This window comes from Peromyscus leucopus, chromosome 1 (genome assembly GCF_004664715.2).
Source record: "Peromyscus leucopus breed LL Stock chromosome 1, UCI_PerLeu_2.1, whole genome shotgun sequence".
Taxonomy (NCBI): Eukaryota; Metazoa; Chordata; class Mammalia; order Rodentia; family Cricetidae; genus Peromyscus; species Peromyscus leucopus.
Window position 1 is genome coordinate 15,591,956 of NC_051063.1, and position 19,652 is coordinate 15,611,607.

Sequence of the window (19,652 nt, forward strand, 5' to 3'; positions counted from 1 at the left end):
ATTTGTAAATTTCCATCATGGAAAAATGTTGACATTATAGTCATTTGGGTGTGTAGGTGTGTATACTTTCCACATTTTGTGTTTCCTCTGTGTCCCTAAAGGACTTTAGTAACAACTAACAGGATACTATATATGTCATATTTTAATTCTCTTTCCCCTCCCCCTCTCCCCCATTAGATTATTAATTACTTAACAGTAGTCTTACTATACATAAGCACTTAGTGGGCACTAAATAAACACTGCTGAATTTGAGCCAATATCTTTTTATGCTGTATGTTTAAGTAAAAAAGCTGTTTTATCAATGTTCCAGAGTGTGAATTTATCCTTCACTTTGAGCTAATTATTAATTCAGTTACAAAATTTAAAAAATGGGAATGGAGTTAATAAGAACTTTTATTTCTGTTTTCATGTCTCACGTTATGTCAGAAACTTTTCAACTGTTCTGCTATTAGGGCCAGTAGTCCTTCAGTAAAACAGACAGGGTCCACACTGGGAGACAGCACCCTGATTCATACGTGTGGCGTTTTCTCCCCCACGCTGGCACAAACTTGCCCGAGAACAGGAAGGGCATTGGAGTTGTTTGAAAGAAGCCAGTGAGCTCTGTCTGCCAGCAGACAGTTGTTTAATAGGCATGACTCATCTATTGATCAGGTCTGGAGGTAAACATGAAAAACCACATTGCTCAAAGGCTCTGCTGTCCCGGGCATCCAGAAGGCAAGCAGAGTTCTCCATCTGCATAACACTGTAGACATGGAATGATGGGAAAGCTGGATTTGGGTCCTTGCCAACTACGTCTTTTGTCCAATCCTGCAAGCAAAATTGTATTTGCTTTGAAAAATAAGCAGATATAACTGCTTGGGGGATGCTATATAATGTGGGCAACTTTTTGCACTCAATTCTTAAAACAATGGAAAGCATTTGTTACGGAGTATTTCATGAGGCTGTTTCATGTGGTGGCTTCATAAAAACTGAGGCTTTACATGCATGCAAGGACAATGTTGTATATTCAGAATTCAGATATAATACAAATATGTGTATAGATGACATGAAACCAGGACTGCAAGGGTCAGGAGGAAGTCTATTATGGGATGGGGGGTGGGGGCAAGGAGGAAAGAGAAATACCACATCATTTTCTTCATAGAAAGAATCTGGATTGTACATATGTACTTGTGTGTCTGTGTATATAATATCTAAGCAGAGAGGAGCGGGAACTTGGGGGTGGGCCAGAGGTGGATGGGATAAATATGAGCGAGGCGTAGTGATCCATTCGTATGAAAATGTCATAACAAAACCTGTTATTTTATACATTAAAAAAAATTTAGAGATAGTGTTTTTAATGACCTTGCCCTTTCATTTGTAGGATGCTGGAATATGGTACCTTTTCCACAAGGAACCCACTGGGGAATCCAGTGGGATGCAGCTCCTGGAGAAACCGGAACTCACTCCACTAGGAATATTTTATAACAACAGGGTTCATTCAAATTTTAAGGTAGGCCTCTGGCTTTTGAAGTCATGGGATGCACAGGGTAGATCCACTGCTGCAATCGGGCCTTCCTCTTCCTGCTTCCTGTGACAGAGTAGTACAGATGGAGGAATTTATGATGAGCAGCTGCTCACTTGGCTCAGGGTTCTGGTGGCTGGGATTCCTAACCCAGGGCCAACATCTGGTAAGGGCTAGTCTAGTCACATCCTCCCAAGACACAGCACACACTTGCACATATGATCTGTGTAAATCCGTCATAGACTCACTGATTAGTCCTCCTCTCTCTTGTCTCTTGCTACCTGCCTGTCCGCCCGCCCACCTGCCTGCCTGCCTGCCCACCTGCCCTCTTTCTCACCTTCCTGTCTTCAGTGTCGGGTTTCTGGGATCGTACACGTTAGAGGATACATGTCTGGAGCTTGGGACCCCTGCTTTGCTTCCCTGCTTCTCTCCACAGTGCTCGTTGAGTGCCTTTTGGCCATTTACTGCTACCAAGTATTGAAATGGTGAAATACCACGTAAGAACATTACGCTTAATTCCAGTCGCCTAAAGGTCATTCAGAAAGTCCAATTTCTGTGGTATTTGTCATTCACCCCTCCCTTCCATCATCATGAATATCCGTGATTCATTTCCTGCTTACAAGTCACTTTAATCTTTTTTATTGTGTATGTAATCATTAGATCTTTTGCTGTGATATGAGTCGTATCAGAGTTCAATGAACCTTTCCATGTATGACCATCAGAGAGAGGATCCACGAAAACGTATCTCAGTGTTGGGGTTAGAGATGGTTTAGTAGGTAAGATGCTCATTGTGCAAGCATGTGGACCTGAATTAGGGTCCAAGCACCAGTGCAAAGGGCTGGATGTGGCTGTGTGCCCCTGCAACCCCAGAGCTGTTGCAAGCAGAGACAAGAGGCCGCCTGGGGCTTGCCGGCCACCAGCCTGGTTCAGCAATAGATCCTGTCTCAAAAGAATAAGGTGAAGAGTGATGGCAGGACAACTGACCTCCTTACACAATTCGATTAAATTGCTATCAGCCCATGGAATCAGCTTCATGAACAAAGGAATTTATTTGGGGGTTAACTCACAAGACAGAAATAAGGGATTGTAGCAGGATCCCGGAAGGGTGAGGCAAGGTCCAAGCTGTTCTCTGGCAAGCTCTGCTCTGGTCTGTCTCAGCATTCAAAATCCACAAGGTAGAGAGAGCGCATATGTGCATCATAGGTCTTACGGGTCCCCAGAGGCCACGCCCCAGAGGGAGCTACCTGCTGCCTAATGAGGGGCAGTGCTTCAGGGCACGGCACAAACAACCACCCACTACACACACATGTGCACACAGGTTCCCCCCCACACACACACACATGTGCACATACAGCACTCCAACACCCAAATCTAAGTGTTAGGAGAAGCTTTGGGTCACTTGAAGAAGTGAGATTGCTGCGAGAAGAAGCTGTGATTGCTGTGAGATGGGCAACTGACTAAGGCTAATATTTGAAGGAAAAAAATCTTTAATTTTTAAAGTTACATTTGTGATATGAAAACTCTCTAATTCTTAGTGTCATATGACATGATGAGATGCGCTTATTAATTATAAGAGTATTAAATCTGAGCATTTAATTAGATTTTAATTTGTTGAACTTGGGAATGATTATGCAGAATATTTTATAACTAAAGGAAATTGAATCTTGGGAGTCCTAAAAAGACACCTGCCATGTTGGGATCAGTTGTCACGAATGTGCACACTCTGACCATCCCCTGTGGCTTTGCTTGGTGAGGTGTCCTGAACCTTTGCCTGGTTCCAGGTCAGCCATGCTTATGTGATACTCACTGGCTCACACTTCAGTGCTTTATGGACACATTAGAAACACATTCAAACTGGAAATCCTTCCTTTTATGCTTGCTCCATTTCTCTATTTCTACATCAGTGAATCAAACAGCTAGTTAATCCCATGTTTGACCTAACTGAAAAAAACAACTCAGCTGCTCTTCTTGGCCCCAGATACTTCATCCGTTAGGCCATGGCATCACTCTCGGCTCACCACGGACCCAGGTCATGTCGTTTCCCTCCTGAATGACTGACGGTGTCTCCCGGCTCCTGTCTGGTCTCTTCCCTCTGCCCCCCTTTAGCCCGTCTTCAGAGGCAGCGCTTCTTTCTTGTTTGCAGAATTGCTTTGATGCTTTGCTCAGATCCCCCTTGTCTTACATCTCCAGCGTACCCTTTATAAATTATGTTTATGACACAAAACCGTCTCTAATTCTTGGTGTCGTATGCCATAACAACACATACTTGTCTCGTTAGTTGTAAGAGAATTGAATCTGCGGGCGTAAGTGTGCATGCCCCGACGTGTGCGAATCCCTTCTCTCTCCTCCCTTGTTCGAGCTGTCTGTCCTGTCTAGGACCTGTTCTCTAATATTCCCTGCCGTCTCGTCTCTCTAGGCATTTTTTGTACAGCGTCTTCACGGGAATACTTTTCTCTGGGACCTTCAGCTGCTTCATGCTCACCCCCAGCCCATTCTGCTCAGTCGGTTCCTCCCCATCTGAGGATTTCAGCATCATGTAGGAGACACATCTGGATCCTCTCGCTGTCCCAGGAAGCTTTAGTGCCTTTTCGCCGCCAGTGTCTCCTGTTTCCCTAACCTCGTGCTTATAGAATTGGACCACAGCTATTTGCTTAATTTCATGCCCCCACATAGTCTTTATATCAGTAGCAGCAGGGAATATATTTTACTTGCGAATTAACGTATAAACCATTAAGTGTACAATACATAAGTGTCTGTTGAATGAATAAGCTAAAAATATCCAGGAAGACTGTTGCTTTTCACAGCACTTTTGCTTTGGGGGTCCCCACCCCCCATTCCCAGTTTTAGGTGAATGATAGGCTGAAAAGTCTTTTCACACTGCGTTGTGCATGTGGATGTACCTTAGGATCGATATTCATTGCGGCTCATTGTTGTCTATTTCAGGCTGGTTTATTTGTTGACAAAGGTGTCAAAACAACCAACTCCAGTGCCTCCGACCCAAGGGAATACCTCTGCTTGGATAACAGTGCAAGGTAGGGCTGCCTTTTCACTTACAGCCAGACTTATCCTCTCAGGGCAGAACTTTCAGATTCAAGTGTTCTTTCTGATGGCAGCCTAGGTAGATGAAGTTTTGAAAGCTCATATAAGAGTTTGGGGAAATCTCTCTGTTGTCTCAGTCCTGAGCGCAGATACATTTTATCGTAACAAAATGCCAAGGAAGTTGATGCCTTTTTCCTTCTTCAAAATGGAAAATTGTGTTAGAGGGAGTTACAGGAAGAAATGGAAACAGAAGAGAGGTAACAAAGGTTTCCAATTTGGGAACAAGTCTGAGTCACTGAAAAACAAGTCAGTCCCCCAAACCTAAGTATCTGAATTCATGGTTAGTGGTCAGATGGAACATTGCATTGGATTCATTTCAAGGGAATGATCCCAGATGTGCTGACCGAGCTGCCTCTGGTTTTGCTGGTAGCCTCGGTTTCACTTCCTGGCAGGCTGTGTTGCTCTCCCGTGTAACCACATAATGTGTTTGGGATGTGGGTCAGTGTTGCAGCAGGCTCTCTCGTGTGCTGTGTGCCAGCCAACATAAACAAAACGTCTCGGGTGGAAATAAAGTGCTCTGGATAATGTGGCAACCTGAAGCCATATTCAGTAGAAACCATGAACATACCTTTTTTTTTATATATATATTTCAAGTTTATTGACCAGATTATGAGGTTGAATGGGTGATAGCTTGCAAAGGCTTTTGCTAGACCGTTGAAAGACTAATGGCTGGCTCAGTTGTCAAGAGAAGAAAGCAGGAACCACACTGGAGACTGATGAATCTGACTAATGTGCAAGGCAGGGTTCTCGCCATACATGAATAAAATGTGAGGTCAGGAGAAAACGGGAAAGTCCACTTGGTGAATCACCTATCAGGATTGCTCAAGGGCAAGTTAAGCATAAAACCTTCGAGAGCAGTAACCAGGGAACATTTAAGGAGGCTCAAGGTGATCACTATGTAAATAAAACACAAGGTGTACCTTGTTGGATGATCAACCCAAAATAGGAAAAAATGAGAAAAGCTTAAGAAAGGGGAACAAATAGATGAGAATAAAATTATGAACCACAAGTACTGGCTGTCCAGTTTGCTTTCTGTTGCAGTGATAAAAAAACACCGTGGCTGGGCGGTGGTGGTGCACCCCTTTAATCCCAGCACTTGGGAGGCAGAGGCAGGCAGATCTTTGTGAGTTCGAGGCCAGCCTGGGCTACAGAGCAAGTTCCAGGACAGCCAGAGAAACCCTGTCTTGAAAAAACAAAAACAAAAATAAAAAACCACCATGACAAAAAGCAACTTGGGGAGGAGAGGGTTTATTTCCGCTTCCAGGTTACAGTCCACACTGAGGCAAGCCATGGGAGCAACTCAAGGCAGGTGCTGGAAGCAGAGACCTGGAGGAAAGCTGCTGTTTATGGCCTCTCTCAACTTGCTTTCTTATACAGCCTCTTACAGGCCCAGGGCCACCTGCCTAGGAATAGTGCCACCCCCAGTGGGCTGGGCCCTCCTTCATTTAGCAATCAGGAAAATACCCCACAGACAGCCCAACAGGCCAGTCGGATCTAGGAAATTCCTCAATTGAGGGTACTTCTTCCAAGGTAACTCTACTTTATATCAAGTTGACAATAAAAACCAATCAGTGTATTGGCAGAGCCAAAATAATAACAAAGTTGCTGTGGAAAGTTGCCCCTGCTTTTTTTTTTTTCCCTGTGTGTGGATGAGACAGTCTCATGGAATTCTGTCTGGTCAAGAACTCACAGAGAATTGCCTGCCTCTGCATCCCAAGTGTTGAGATTATAGACGGGAGCCACCAAACCTGGCCACACCTGCTTTTTAAGTCTTCTGTAATGGATAGTTTTAGTGAGGTATGCTTTGTCAAGTTGGTGCTGCCAGAAACAGTGGTAAGCAATTGGCTCCTTTTCCTGCCTTGAAAGAATTGATACGGGGCTGCAGGCAGAGGGCTCAGCTGGCTCAGTGCTTGCTTCACAAGTACGAGATGTCAGTTCAATCTCCGGCACCCCCATAAAAGCCAGGCGTGGTGGGAGGCAGAGGTAAGAGGAGCCCAGGAAATTGCTGAACAGGCAGTCTAGTGGAATCAAGTTCCAGGTCCACTGAGAGGCCCTGTCTCAAAAAATAATGTGAAGAGTGAATGAGGAAGCCAGCAGACAGGAACATCTGGCCTCCACATGTGTGTGTTCCCTCACTTGTGAGCATGTGTGCAGAGGTACATTATATACTTTGTGTGTTTGTTTATATGTATGTACATGAACGGAGGAGCAGATATATTTAAGAAGCTGTTGACGTGTTGCTACACTACTCATTATGGCCTCGGAAGGTCTTTGCTAGATGGACATGTGCCTAACTATGAAAATGGTAGTTGTCCCTCTGCACTCCATGAGTTCTCATACAAGGTTTCCAATGCACACACGTTGGTAAGGACTCCACTCCGTTAGGAAATTGTAACTGGAAAGAACTAATTGTAGAATGACAAGATACTTGGCAGCTGTGTGTGTGTTTAGTTTTGTGTAAACTGATGTGTAGACTGTGCCCACATGTGTTCAGACAGCACAAATGAGTAATAAATCAGGCTGTGACTTGAACACCATGATCGTAGGATCCAGCAGACATATTCAGTCTGTTCCTTAGAGAGGAAGCTGACTCACTAATTATCAGATGAGTCTTTTTCCGTGCCTGCAAGATGTGAAATGATGGGAATTCAAAGATGGGGACGCTTAAGAGAACTTCATTTGAAATTGGGGGATTTCGTAAAGAACTTTTTAAAAGGGGTGGGGTGAGACATTATAACCAATTAGTGCATTATAATTAATTAGTACATTTAAATCGGGAGGGGGAGTGTTGTATTACTTTTGTTATTGTAACCATATATTTTACAGGAAGCACCTTAAGGGGAGAAGGGTTTATGTTTGCTCACACTTTAAGAAGGGACATCATGGCGTGGAAGGAAGGCATAGTGGCAGGAGTGTGAGGCAGCTGGTCACACTGACTCTGCAGTCATTGAGCAGGGAGAGAGAGGACTGCTGGCAGGCAGGTGCTGTTTCTTTTTCATCCATCCAGGACCCCAGCCCATGGAATGGTACCACTGGCATTTAAGGTAGATCATCCTAGTTCAGTTAACCCAGTCTAGAAAATTCATCACAGATATGGCTAGAGATGTATTTCTATAATGATTGTAAATTCCATCAAGTTGTCATCAGTATTAACAATCAAGGGAGTAGAGAGATAGCTTAGTGCTCTTAACTGCTAAGCCGTCACTCCAGCCCCTGTGTTATCTAAATGCCAAATGAAGATGCTGAAATCGGGGCCACTGCTTTGGTGCAAATGATCAGTGATTGGACAGTATGGAGAAGTCGGAAAAGATGAGGAAGCTGTCGCAAAGGATCACATATTGCTTTATGGTACCTGTGTGTCTTCATTTAGAACATTACGTAGTTCCCTTCCAGCTCGTCTAGTTGCTTGACTTTCTGTAACAACTTTAGGTAAAGCTTTTCAACAGTAAGTGCAATGCCAGAAAAGTTTGTATTGGCCCAGTGTAAGGCCTTTTACCTCTTCGGTCTGAGCTAGTTAGGGCACCAGACTTGGGTATTCTCTTCATCCCTGATGTCCATTCCAGTCTACTCCACTACCATCTATCAGAAATACATAAGGGGCCTCGGTATGGTCTTACAATCCATTCACCAAATGTCATCCTGTGATATATTGGGAGGGGTGGGAAGTTGGGGGTGGGGTGAGGTGGGGATCTGATCACATGGTTTCCTGGTTTCCCTGACTTCCCATTGCTTATTGAGGGAAGGGACACACGTATGCCTTTCTGTTCCCCTCTTTCCCACGTCATTTCTTCTTCCCCAGTGACTTGTTTGGTATAGAGTACAGTGGTTGGTATGGAGTGTGGAGCTCACAGGCCTGAGGCACCTGTGCTGGGTTCTCTTCCCACGAAGATGCTTGTTTTGCTGCCATTTTCGGGGACCTACCATGGGCCCACAGTTATAGGAGCAGCATCATGCAAAGGCTCCTTCCTGGGTGACTGAAATACTCAGTGCAATGCATTGATTTTTGAAACTCAATTACATTTTTGTTTATTCTTTCTCCCATCTTTGTAAAGCGGTAGGCATATGGAGTTGGGTTATGTGACCAGTTTTTGACGTTTTCATTAAGGACCTTGGAAATGTTGTTGAGTGAAAGAAATGAGAAATGCAGCCTTTGTAATAAATTCAGCTGGGTTTTTAGGTTTAGGCATTTCTACGCCATCTGCTGAATTTAGATTTATCTCTCTAGCTAAAAACATCTATAAACAGCATACAATTTAATAACATAATTCATATAGGTGTATGTTGAAATATGTGATTAGTTTTTGCAGTAAGCACATGTTAATAACACATAATTTAAAATTTGTGAAGATAGATGGGAGTGCCTGGTCTGTATATGGCTTTCCGTGTGCATGTGTTATAGAAGCCTTCTCTACATTACTCTTTGAAGAATACATGAACTCATTTTTTCTGGAAACTTACATGTAAATAAATGTAATTGTTTTGTGTATTTGAACTATAAATGATAAAGTTGTGTTTTACCTGTTTGTTTGTTTTGTTTGTTTTGGCCCAGTTTAAACCCTGCCTCTTGACCCGTAGGATGTATATACACAGACAGTTTCTATTTCCTTTGCTTACTTCACTTTTTCACCCCTCAGGTTCCGGCCTCATCAGGATGCGGACCCTGAAAAGCCACGTGTTGCTGCTGTCATCGACAGGCTAATTGCTTTTAAAAACAATGATAATGGTGCCTGGGTCAGAGGAGGCGACATTATTGTCCAGAACTCAGCGTGAGTATTGTCTACAGAGATAACATCTGCTGACGCTGCTGGTTATTTTTTAGGTTTTTATTTTTATTTTTTGAAGACGGGGCCTCGGGTGTGAACTCACTGTGTAACAATGACCTTGAAGTCCTGATCTTTCTGTCTCCACTCTCCTTCCAAGTACTGTTAGAAGTGAATGCCACCACAGCCAGTTGGATTTTTTTTTTAAAACTGAGTAGAATGAAGGTACAGCTGTAGTTTCCAAAATCATTATATTATTATTATTATTAACGGACAGGATGAGCTCTGAGGATGAATCCTATAGTTCACAGACAGCAGATGTTTTGAATCTTGTCATTCTGGAGCTTTTGTGGGCACTGAACTTGTCTGGTGACATGAGAAAGCTTCAGTGGGCTGGCCAGAAACCCGGAATTTAGCTTTATACAGCCATACACTATTTATGCTGAAGAGCTAAATAAAAATTTGAAACTACCTGGGGTTTAAAATTGTATTTTATTTTATTTCTATTGTTGTTGTTCTTGGAAACTCTTTAAAATTTGTCTGATCTTCTTGCCATGCCTCTCAAAACCACAGTTTCCTAAGTCCATCTTCATACGCCTGCTGATTTGTGTCTTCTTGGAGGCAGGAAGTACCTCCTTTTTTTCCCCCTCCACTTGCATGATTTTAAGAGAGGCCTGGTGCGTAGTGAATTAAGCTTTAGTGTTCAACAGTCTAGGAAAAAAAGTTTCCGTTTCCTTTCTCCCACTCACCATTATTTTCTTGGCTTTTCCCCACCATCTCTGACTGTTTTCCCTCCCAGCCTTAACACTATTAAATCTGTAGGGATGGCTTAGGTCTCAGACTGAAAAAAAATGTAAAGCAAATAGAAGAAATATAATTCTTTCTGAAAAATAATGATTAAAAACAGACGGTTTAGCTAATACCTTTATATGGTATTTATTATGTTCCAGACACTATTCAAATACTTGAAATGATTTAATATATTTAATTCTCTCAAGAATCCTATGAGAAAGATGGTATTATTATTTCAAACTATGGATGAGAGAAGGGAGGGGAAGGGGTTGAGAAACAGGTCACAGTTGGCAAAGTCAGGATTTGAACCTGATACCCTTGAGGGCCCTGGAATTGATGCTTTGGTGACTGGGAGGTTGAACTTCTGTGTGGTTGGAGAGTGAGCATCAGGATCTGGGTTTCCTGGTCACACGCTGAGGGGATTGCCCCTTCCCTGTTTCCTGATGACTTAGATGTACTGTCGTCTTTTTCTTCTTACAGATTTGCAGATAATGGAAAGGGATTGACCTTTGCCAGGTTCGTAATGCTCTCAAACATTTGATCACTTTAAAGCTGTAAGGTAAAAAAAAAAAAAATCACCTGTAGTGTTTTTGTTTGTGTGTTTGGGAATGGGGGTGGGGAGGTTGCTTTATAATTTATTAGTTAAAAAAAAGAAAAGAAAAAAGATCATTCTCTTCCTGGTACCACTAGAGGGCCAAAAAAACCCACTTTTTTTTTTTTTTTTTTAAGACGAATTGCATTTCTGACAAAGTTGTAGGTTAATTTCTCTGAAATTCCACAGAAGGGTAGGGTAGTTGTTAACTGTGTTTAGAAGAAGACTCTTGAACTTTAGGCTAAAAGTCTTTAAAAATAGAGGATGGAATGAAAGAGGAAAATAAACAGTGTGAAGATTAAAAATAATAACTTTCCTCTTAGAACCTGCTTTAACTTAGAAATGCAAACTAAATATTCTGTGTATGTGTGTGTGTTTTGTGTGTGTGTGTGCTCGTGTGCTTTTGTGTGTTTTTCCACAGTGCTGGGGATCACATTGATCTGTGCTGGTGATACACTCTACAGCTGCCCTGCACCTCCAGCCTTTTATGTAACTCGTTTTTTTTGTAGATAATGAGTTTTCTACTGGCCAATTACACATGTTTGTCACTTAATTGCCGTATTCTATGCAAACTCATTGTTGCTTGAGGCTAATCAGCTGTTGCTAATAAATTAAACTTCATGTGTTTATATATAATTTTCAAGTAACTCATGAATTGATAAAAGGAATTTTTATAGTATAAAGACAATTTCTAAGGATTTCACTATTAGGTTAAGTTTTTACTTTTTAGCTTTTTAAATGATAGTTTTTCTTCTTTTGGAGGCAGTTCAAACTTCTCCAAGAATGTCTCTAATCACTGTCCTCATTTCACCAGTGATGGGAGCTTCCCAAGTGATGAAGGTTCGAGCCAGGAGGTGTCGGAATCTCTCTTTGTTGGCGAGAGTAGGAATTATGGATTTCAAGGTGGCCAAAATAAGTACATGGGTACAGGGGGAATAGATCAGAAGCCTCGGACGCTACCCAGGAACAGGTGAGTTGGACTTTGGCAGTGGAGAATTAAACAGTGGAGACAGAGCCTTTTCCTGTAATAAGCCTGGGTAGATGGCCTTACTCTGGCTCTTTTCCTGTCTTAGTAACAGTATTCACTATTACCATTATTATTATTCTCTATTATCCTCATGGGATTTTGAAGCATTAATAATTATCCATGTCATAGGTTTTATTATCAGTTTTATGAAGGAGCTGCTCTTGTTTCTTATTCCTTACATAAGACCTTATATAAGTGGATTTTTTTTTCTCTTGATATTTTTCTTTCTTGAGACAGAGAAGTTGCCAAACCATAAACTATGACATTAGGTCAGTTTCCCTGCAATTCATGATGCTGGTTTTTCATAAATAGCCACTGGAAAAGGGAAATTACCTCTGAAAAGAGCCCTAGAAAATGAAAGCCAGTAGATGCCAAAGCTGACTCAGAACCCAGCTGAGGCCATGTAATTACGTGTGATTGAGATGGTGAGGGGGTGGGGTCAGAATGGGGCAGGTTTTCTGTCATCATAATGAGTTCTGGTTTTTTGTGTGTGAACTTTTTTTTAAATTGAAAATTGATTCTTCTCTTGTACAATACACCCCAACCACAGTTTCTCCTCCCACTCCACCTAGCTTCCCTCCAACCCCATGTGTCTGCCCACCCCCCTTACCCCCTACCCCATATCCTCTTCAGAAAAGAGCAGGTCTGCAAGAGACAATAGCCAGACAGGACAAAACAAGATACAATAAGACAACATGAGGCAAAATAAGGCAACAGCCCTCATGTTCAGGCTGGACAAGGAAACCAGCAGGAGGAAAAGAATCCCAAGAGCAGTCAAAAGAGTCAGAGACGTGCCAGCTCCCACTGTTAGAAGTCTCACAAGAACACCAGGCTAACAGCCATAACATGCCTGCAAAGCACCTACTACAGAGCCATGCAGGCCCCATACTTGCCCCTTCAGTCTCTGTGAGCCCATGTGAGCCCTTCTTAGTTAGTTCAGTGGGCCATGTTCTCCTGGTGTCCTTCATCCCCTCTGACTCCTACAGTCTTTCCTCCCCCTCTTCTGTGGGGTTCCCATTCTCTGAGGGGAGGAACCCAGTGGAGACCTCCAATTTAGACTCTTCTCTGTCTGGCTGTAGGTCTCTGTATCTGCTCCCATCTGCAGTGGAGGAACAGTCTCTGATGACACCTAGGCAAAGGCACTGATGAATATAGCAGAATATCATTAGGAATCATTTCATTGATTTCTTTTTTTTTCCAGTTGTGTTTGGTTCTACCCTAGGTCTCTGGGCTATTCAGTCTCTAGTTTCTGGCCATCCAGGTCATGTAGATCATGAGCTCTCTCTTGTCGAGTGGGCCTCAAGTTAAACCCAATATTGGTTGGCCACTCGCTCAGGTTCTGCTCCACCATTGCCCCAGCACATCTTGCAGTCAGGACAGATCATAGGTGGAGGGTTTTGTGGCTGAGTTGGTGTTTAGGTTTCTCTTAATGTAGCCTACAGAGTCCCTTCTTGTGCCAAAGAGACTAGACTGTATGGGTGAAGCTCCAATTTCACACTAACTAGACCTCTCTACGTTCAGTGAGCTATGTGGAAGTCATCCTTGGCAATGGGGCCCCTCTGTCAGTTTTCAGAGGGGGACCTTCTGCTAGCATCAGTCTGGGTTGTTTAGAGATCTCCACGGGACTTCCTTGGCCAACAACTTAATGCAATATAATCCAGTCCTACCACTGGAAGCCTTCCCTGGCTATAAAAGATGGCCAGTTCAGACTCTGTATCCTCCATTACTAGGAGTCCTCATTGGGGTGACCCTCATAGATTCCAGGGAGTTCCCACTGCACTAGGTTTCCATCCCCCCACCCGACCCCCCCAAGACTTACCTAGTTCCAGCTGTCTCTCCCCACACATACCTGATCTCTCCCATTCTGGTCTTCACCTGCCCCCAGTCACCCTCAGAATCTATTCTAGTTTTCCTTCCCAGGGAGATCCATGTTCCTCTGCCCCCAATCTTTCACTCTACCTAACCTCTCTGGGCCCATGGGTTGTAATATCCACTTCTAAGTGAGTATATTTCATGTTTGTCTTTCTGGGTCCGGATTACCTCACTCGGGATGATTTTTTTCTAGTTGCACCTATTTGCCTGTAAATTTCCTGGTGTTATTTTTTTTTTTTTTTTTAAGCCTCTGAGTTACACAAACTCCATTGTGTAAATGTACTGCATTTTCTTTATCTGTTCTTTGGTTGAAGGACATCCAGGTTGTCTATCTATCCAGTTTCTATCTATTATGAATAAAGCCACAATGAGCACAGTTGAGCAAGTGTCCTTGTGGTAGAATGGAGTGTCCTTTGGGTATATGGCCAAGAGTTATATAGCTGGGTCTTGAGGGAGATCGATGCCCAATTTTCTGAGTTCTGAATTGACAGTCAGAGTTCTTAAAACAGCAGTAAGCACTAGCATATCCTGCAAAGCTAGTTAATCCAGCACCTGGGTCTGAGGCAGAGGAGTGGGACAGAGAGATTGTCTGTGTGAAGTAGTGCTTGTGTTTCATGAGGGATGAATGAAGGTGAGCTATTGAGGACAGGCCTTGGCAAACATTTGACAAACGTTAGCTACTGAAGATTCTTGAAGCATGACTGGGGATACAGTCAGATACAGAGAGCACGTTCCTCAAATGTATGATTCCTCGGGTTCAGCCTTCATCACAACATACAAAACACCGAGTTCTTTTTCTGCTAGTATTCATGATCCAACAGGATTGATACAGAGTCATACATGCTCACTGTTTCACAAGGACAAGAGCCCAGACAGGATCCAGCACAGGACACCAGGAAAACTGACTGTCTGTCCCACTTCCCTGCCTCATCATGACTCACACCCAGAGAGAGCATTCCCACAATGGGCTGATTCTCAGTGGACCATAGCATCAGCTTGGAACTGGGGTCTTGAGAACATCACTGAGATTTCCCACAAATATAATGAAGATACCTCCGAAATGAGCCTCAGACCCAGGTGCTGGGTTAACCAGAGTCTATACATGAAGTGTAGTTTTAATCAGACAGTCGGGGGTCCTTCTAATTTAAACAGGAGGCTTTCTCTACTCACACAGATTTGTCTTCTAGAACAAAAACACAGAATTACCAAATGAAACATCCTCCTCCTCCTTTTCCTCCTTCTCATTCTTGGCATGGTACCCAGGACCTTGGACATGTTAGGCAATCACTCTACAACTGCATCCCTCTAAGCTACATCCCCAGCCCTAAACAGAACATCACCACTGAGTTGATTCAAGGAAGTTCTTTAGAAAGACCTATTGTACCCCAAACATCATGTCTCTCCACACCCAGTCTATTGTATTCCTGAATCTTAATTGTCTCCATAGCCCCAATTATCTGCAGTTATCTTAATTTTCATTTTATTTTTGTAATCTCTTCTAGGATATTGTATTTTTCACTCTATTAGAACTTGTGTCTTGCTTACCACTATGTCTTGGAATTTTATTTGGTGCTTATGGGATACTTAGAGTATTCATAAAGCATAAATACTGTGAAAGAGATTGGCCCACATTTATTAAACATACCTTGTATTTTAATAGGACATTCCCAATTCGAGGCTTTCAGATTTATGATGGGCCTATTCATCTCACAAAGAGCACTTTCAAAAAATATGTGCCAACTCCAGACAGGTACAGCAGTGCAATTGGCTTCCTCATGAAGAATTCCTGGCAGACAACACCCAGGAATAACGTTTCCCTTGTGAAATTTGGTCCACAGGTAAGTATGTTCTCATGGCTCCCTCATAGGGACTGTGGTGGGGAAGGGGAACAACACATAACCAAAGACAACGCCCAGACCAAGGACTTGCACTGAGTCTGAATGACAGGAAGAAATGTGTATATAGTTGCAACTCCTAACTCATACACTTGATCCCATTGAGGGCTATTTTTCAAAGTAGATGCTGATATCTACAGGATAATGACTTAGAGAGATGGTATCGGGAGATTGTCCAGCTTCATAGGAATAAGATGGCATATGATTTTGAGACATTGAGTGTGGTGGTATTGTGTTCCCCAAAACATTGTGTACCTTAATAAACTTATCTGGGGTCAGAGAACAGAAAAGCCACTAGTTCGGCAGTGATAGCACACGCCTTTAATCCTCGCATTCCAGAGGCAGAAATCTATCTGGGATCTCTGTGAGGTCAAGGCCACATTGGAAATAGCCAGGCATGGTGACTCACCTTTAATCCCAGAAAGCCAGCCTTTAATCCCAGAGAGTGGTGGTAGAAAGCAGAAAGATATATAAGGCGTGAGGACCAGAAACTAGAAGCATTTGGCTGGTTAAGCATTTGGCTGGTTAAGCTTTCAGGCTTTGGAGCAGCACAGTTCAGCTGAGATTCATTCTGGATGAGGACTCAGAGGCTGGTCAGAGGACCCACTCCACTGAGAGATTTGGGTCCTGACTGGTAGTTACTTCTCTGTGGCTTGTAGGAAACTTGGGGATAAAAAATTAAGAGGCATATTGAAGTAATGTGATAGAAATTTGGGTTTGGACAGAATACTATAAAGAAGACTTAGAATTTGTATTTATGTTGCAGTTGCCCCCAGAATGTTTTTCTTAGCAGTTTCTCCATTACCCACAATGTACAGGGCAGTCTTCTTGGAACCTCAGGCCTGCTTCATCCTGCTGATTCCATGATAGCAGTGGTATGAGAGAGACAGCCTCCAGCTTTCTGACCCACAGACAGCCGAAACTAGAACATAGCTTATGGTTCTTTCATCATGTCCACATATTTTAAACACTTGCCGAGTTTAAAAAAGGGCTTGAGATAGCTTTTTCGAAGCCATAGTGTAAGAGAATAATCCATAGAGACTGCATCAGGGGCGCATCCATCCTCCCTGTGGTGGGGATGCTGTGGGTACAGTTTGCAAATGCAAGAGGAAAGGGGACAGTAGCCCAGAACCTGGAGCCAGCCGACTCCAAGCGATGCTGTTTCCCGTTGAGGTGTTTATCATTTAGATGTGCTGTTGACACTCATGCATCTATGGTTGAGGGGTGCACAGAAGTGTTTTCGTGTGTCCTGAAAAATGTTTGCTCCTAATGGGAACTAGCTAACGGCTAATTTTCTATTATTTATTATTTTTTATCTGCTGTGCTAGGGATTCGAACCAGGGCCTTTCATACTCTGACAAGGGTTCCACCAACTGAGCTTCCTCCCTAGCCTCGTAGGAAAGGCCTTAAAGTCACTCCAGAGCCAGGCATGTTTTGTGTTCAGAGGAGATGCAGCAGCACCTGTTTTCTAGCGTAGTCTAGTGAGTTCAGCAGAGCCCTGCCATCTTAAGCCAGCACCAACACCTCATGGCGGTTTTGGGTTATACTGATTTTTTTTTTACTGGGTAAGAGTGGTACTTATGGATAAGTAACTAAGTCATTTGGAGCAAAGCAAAATGATTTTTGGTATTTAATTTAATTCAGGTTTAATTTCCTTACAGGGGAATGCACAGAATCTCATATGTGGAGTTTGTTTATTTATTTTTGTTTTTTGAGACAGGGTTTTACTAAGTAACAGCCCTTTCTGGAACTTGATCTGTAGCCCAGGCTGGCCTCGAACTCACAGAGATCCGCCTGCCTCTGTCTTCTGAGTGCTGGGATTAAAGGCGTGCACCACCATGCCCAGCTACATGTGGAGTTTATAACAGTTTACAAGTAAATACGGCTGCGTCCACTTTCTCTTCCCCCAGCTTTATCATTTAAGTGGTGGGGGAAGAGAATAAAAAGCTAGTTGCAGTTTAACATTTCCCAGTTGAGCTTCAGGAGGCTTTAGAAACGTTTTCGCTCAAGCATGTCATCTCATAGAACTCAGATCAATTGGCTACCATGGTCGACGACCTCAGTGACCTGTGACCCCTACTGCTCTGTGGCAGGACTCTGCTTCTGTGACGTCTCTGGTTTTCTCTGCTGTCAGGTCTCTCTGAACGTCTTCTTTGGAAAGCCTGGCCCCTGGTTTGAAGATTGTGAGCTGGATGGTGATAAGAACTCCATTTTCCATGACGTTGATGGCTCCGTGACAGGCTACAAGGATACCTACGTGGGAAGGATGGACAACTACCTGATCCGCCATCCGAACTGTGTCAACGTTACCAAGTGGAATGCAGTGGTCTGCAGCGGGACCTATGCCCAGGTAGGCCCGCAGGTGGCCCAGGTCTGCAGCTCCTGGCAGTGCTACCCTCTGGGAGGAGATGGCAACTCCTTAGGGTGATTGGGGGTTTATGGGGGAGGGGAGGAAAGCAAGTGATAATGGAAGGGAAGGGAAAAACATTTTACTAGAAGCTCCCCCAAAGCAGTTAAATCAGAGAAGTGAGGGGGGTGGGTGTCAATGCACTTAGCCAGATATGGTTGGGATAGCTTGGACAAGAGAAGCCATGTTCTCCAATCTTCCTGGCTGTGAGTCAGATATGGTTGGGATAGCTTGGACAAGAGAAGCCATGTTCTCCAATCTTCCTGGCTGTGTCTCCACTTCCTGTGGGCTGAGACTGTAGGCAAGTACCATAATAGGTAGTTAGGTCTGATGTTTCTTGACACTTAGGTTTTTCTTACGACATTCCAAATAAGTCCTTTGCTTTCAGGGTCCTTCTCTCTGTGAAATCCGACTTTGAGACAGAATGCCAGTGAGTCACTGAGAAAGTATAATGTTCCAAGGAAAGAAATGAGGTTTGGCAATAAAAAGATAAGAAGGAATCCAGGAAAATCTTAACGGTATTATGATAGTCTGTGGGGATATGAGAGGGATAGCACAGACAAATGGGAAATACTTCTTTGAAACCATTAAGCTGGGATGTATTTTAACAGATGAGAGGCTTATTTGCAAAGTATGCATAATTAAGAGCACAGACTCTGAAGTCAGGCTGACTGAAATTGAACGCTGGATTTTGTTATTTGCTGAAATGAGAGGAGAGTATGTTAAAAGGTATTCTGTGGCCATGCAGAATTCCTTTGAACCTTTTCTTGAGAAGAGTGACAGGACAGGAACACATTTAGCATGTGGTCTGGCTGGTTGAAGAGCCAGCTGCCATTTGAAGAGCAGGGTTGTAAGTCACAAGGCTGGTTTTAACTGTGAGATTTGGGATGATGGAAGATCTTACAAAGCTGAGGCATCAGTTACCCAGAAATTTGGAGGAAGAGGACAGTATCCTTAGCCCCATGTTTAGGGCAGTGAAAGTGTGAGATTTAATAATAGATTGCTCGGCTAGGCGTGGTGGTTCATAGCTGTGATTCCAGCATTCAGGGGGCTAATGAAGGTAGATCTCTACTTCATGGTTAGCTTGGGCTGCATAATACAAATGTGTCTCAAAAAAAAAAAAAAAAAAAAACAGGAGATAAAAGAAAGGGGCTGGTTTGAGCACGAAGAAAGAAACTGGAGAAGAACATGGGACAAGGGATGCTCTAAGTCACACTAGACTGAAGGCCAATACCAGATGCCTGCCTTTGTTGTGTGTGTGTGTGTGTGTGTGTGTGTGTGTGTGTGTGTGTGTGTGTTTTCCCTGTCACTGACCTTGGCTTAGCAGCCTGCTAAACACAAGTGCATGCATTTGTGGGTTCTTGCTCGGTGCTTCCCCCAGTACCCCAACTTTGATGTGGTTTTCATCCTCTTAGCCTTCTGTAGTTGGCTTGCAATGCCTTAGAGCAGAATTCTTCATTACTCTTTCGACTTTGAAATGGCTGTAAAAGAATGTTATTCTTAAATTAAAAAAAAGTCTAGATTGTTCTCTGTAGAGCAGTAAAGGGCGTAAGAGGAATGAAGACTGGACAGCATTTCCTGCAACTCCTTTGTTGTGGGAATTTTTCATTCCTTTCAACAGATGGGGGACAAAAAGGTGATAGAGCACCAAGTCCTTCAGAGGGGATGAGGACTGGATGGAGAGTTAGTTACAGCATAATAAAAAAG

At 43.3% G+C, this 19,652-nt stretch overlaps 1 protein-coding gene across 4 annotated transcripts in view; it reads left to right on the plus strand.

The window, feature by feature from the left end:
* The window catches only part of Cemip2 (cell migration inducing hyaluronidase 2), an 83,600-nt gene that overhangs the window by 40,784 nt on the left and 23,164 nt on the right, over positions 1–19,652 (plus strand). For all 4 annotated transcript variants that reach the window (XM_028893909.2, XM_037205295.1, XM_028893917.2 and 1 more), the window contains 7 exons: positions 1,361–1,489; positions 4,445–4,533; positions 9,235–9,366; positions 10,633–10,668; positions 11,559–11,714; positions 15,304–15,481; positions 17,673–17,888. In XM_028893909.2, the coding sequence (XP_028749742.1) occupies positions 1,361–1,489; positions 4,445–4,533; positions 9,235–9,366; positions 10,633–10,668; positions 11,559–11,714; positions 15,304–15,481; positions 17,673–17,888 (936 nt within the window). The remainder of the gene's footprint in view (positions 1–1,360; positions 1,490–4,444; positions 4,534–9,234; positions 9,367–10,632; positions 10,669–11,558; positions 11,715–15,303; positions 15,482–17,672; positions 17,889–19,652) is intronic.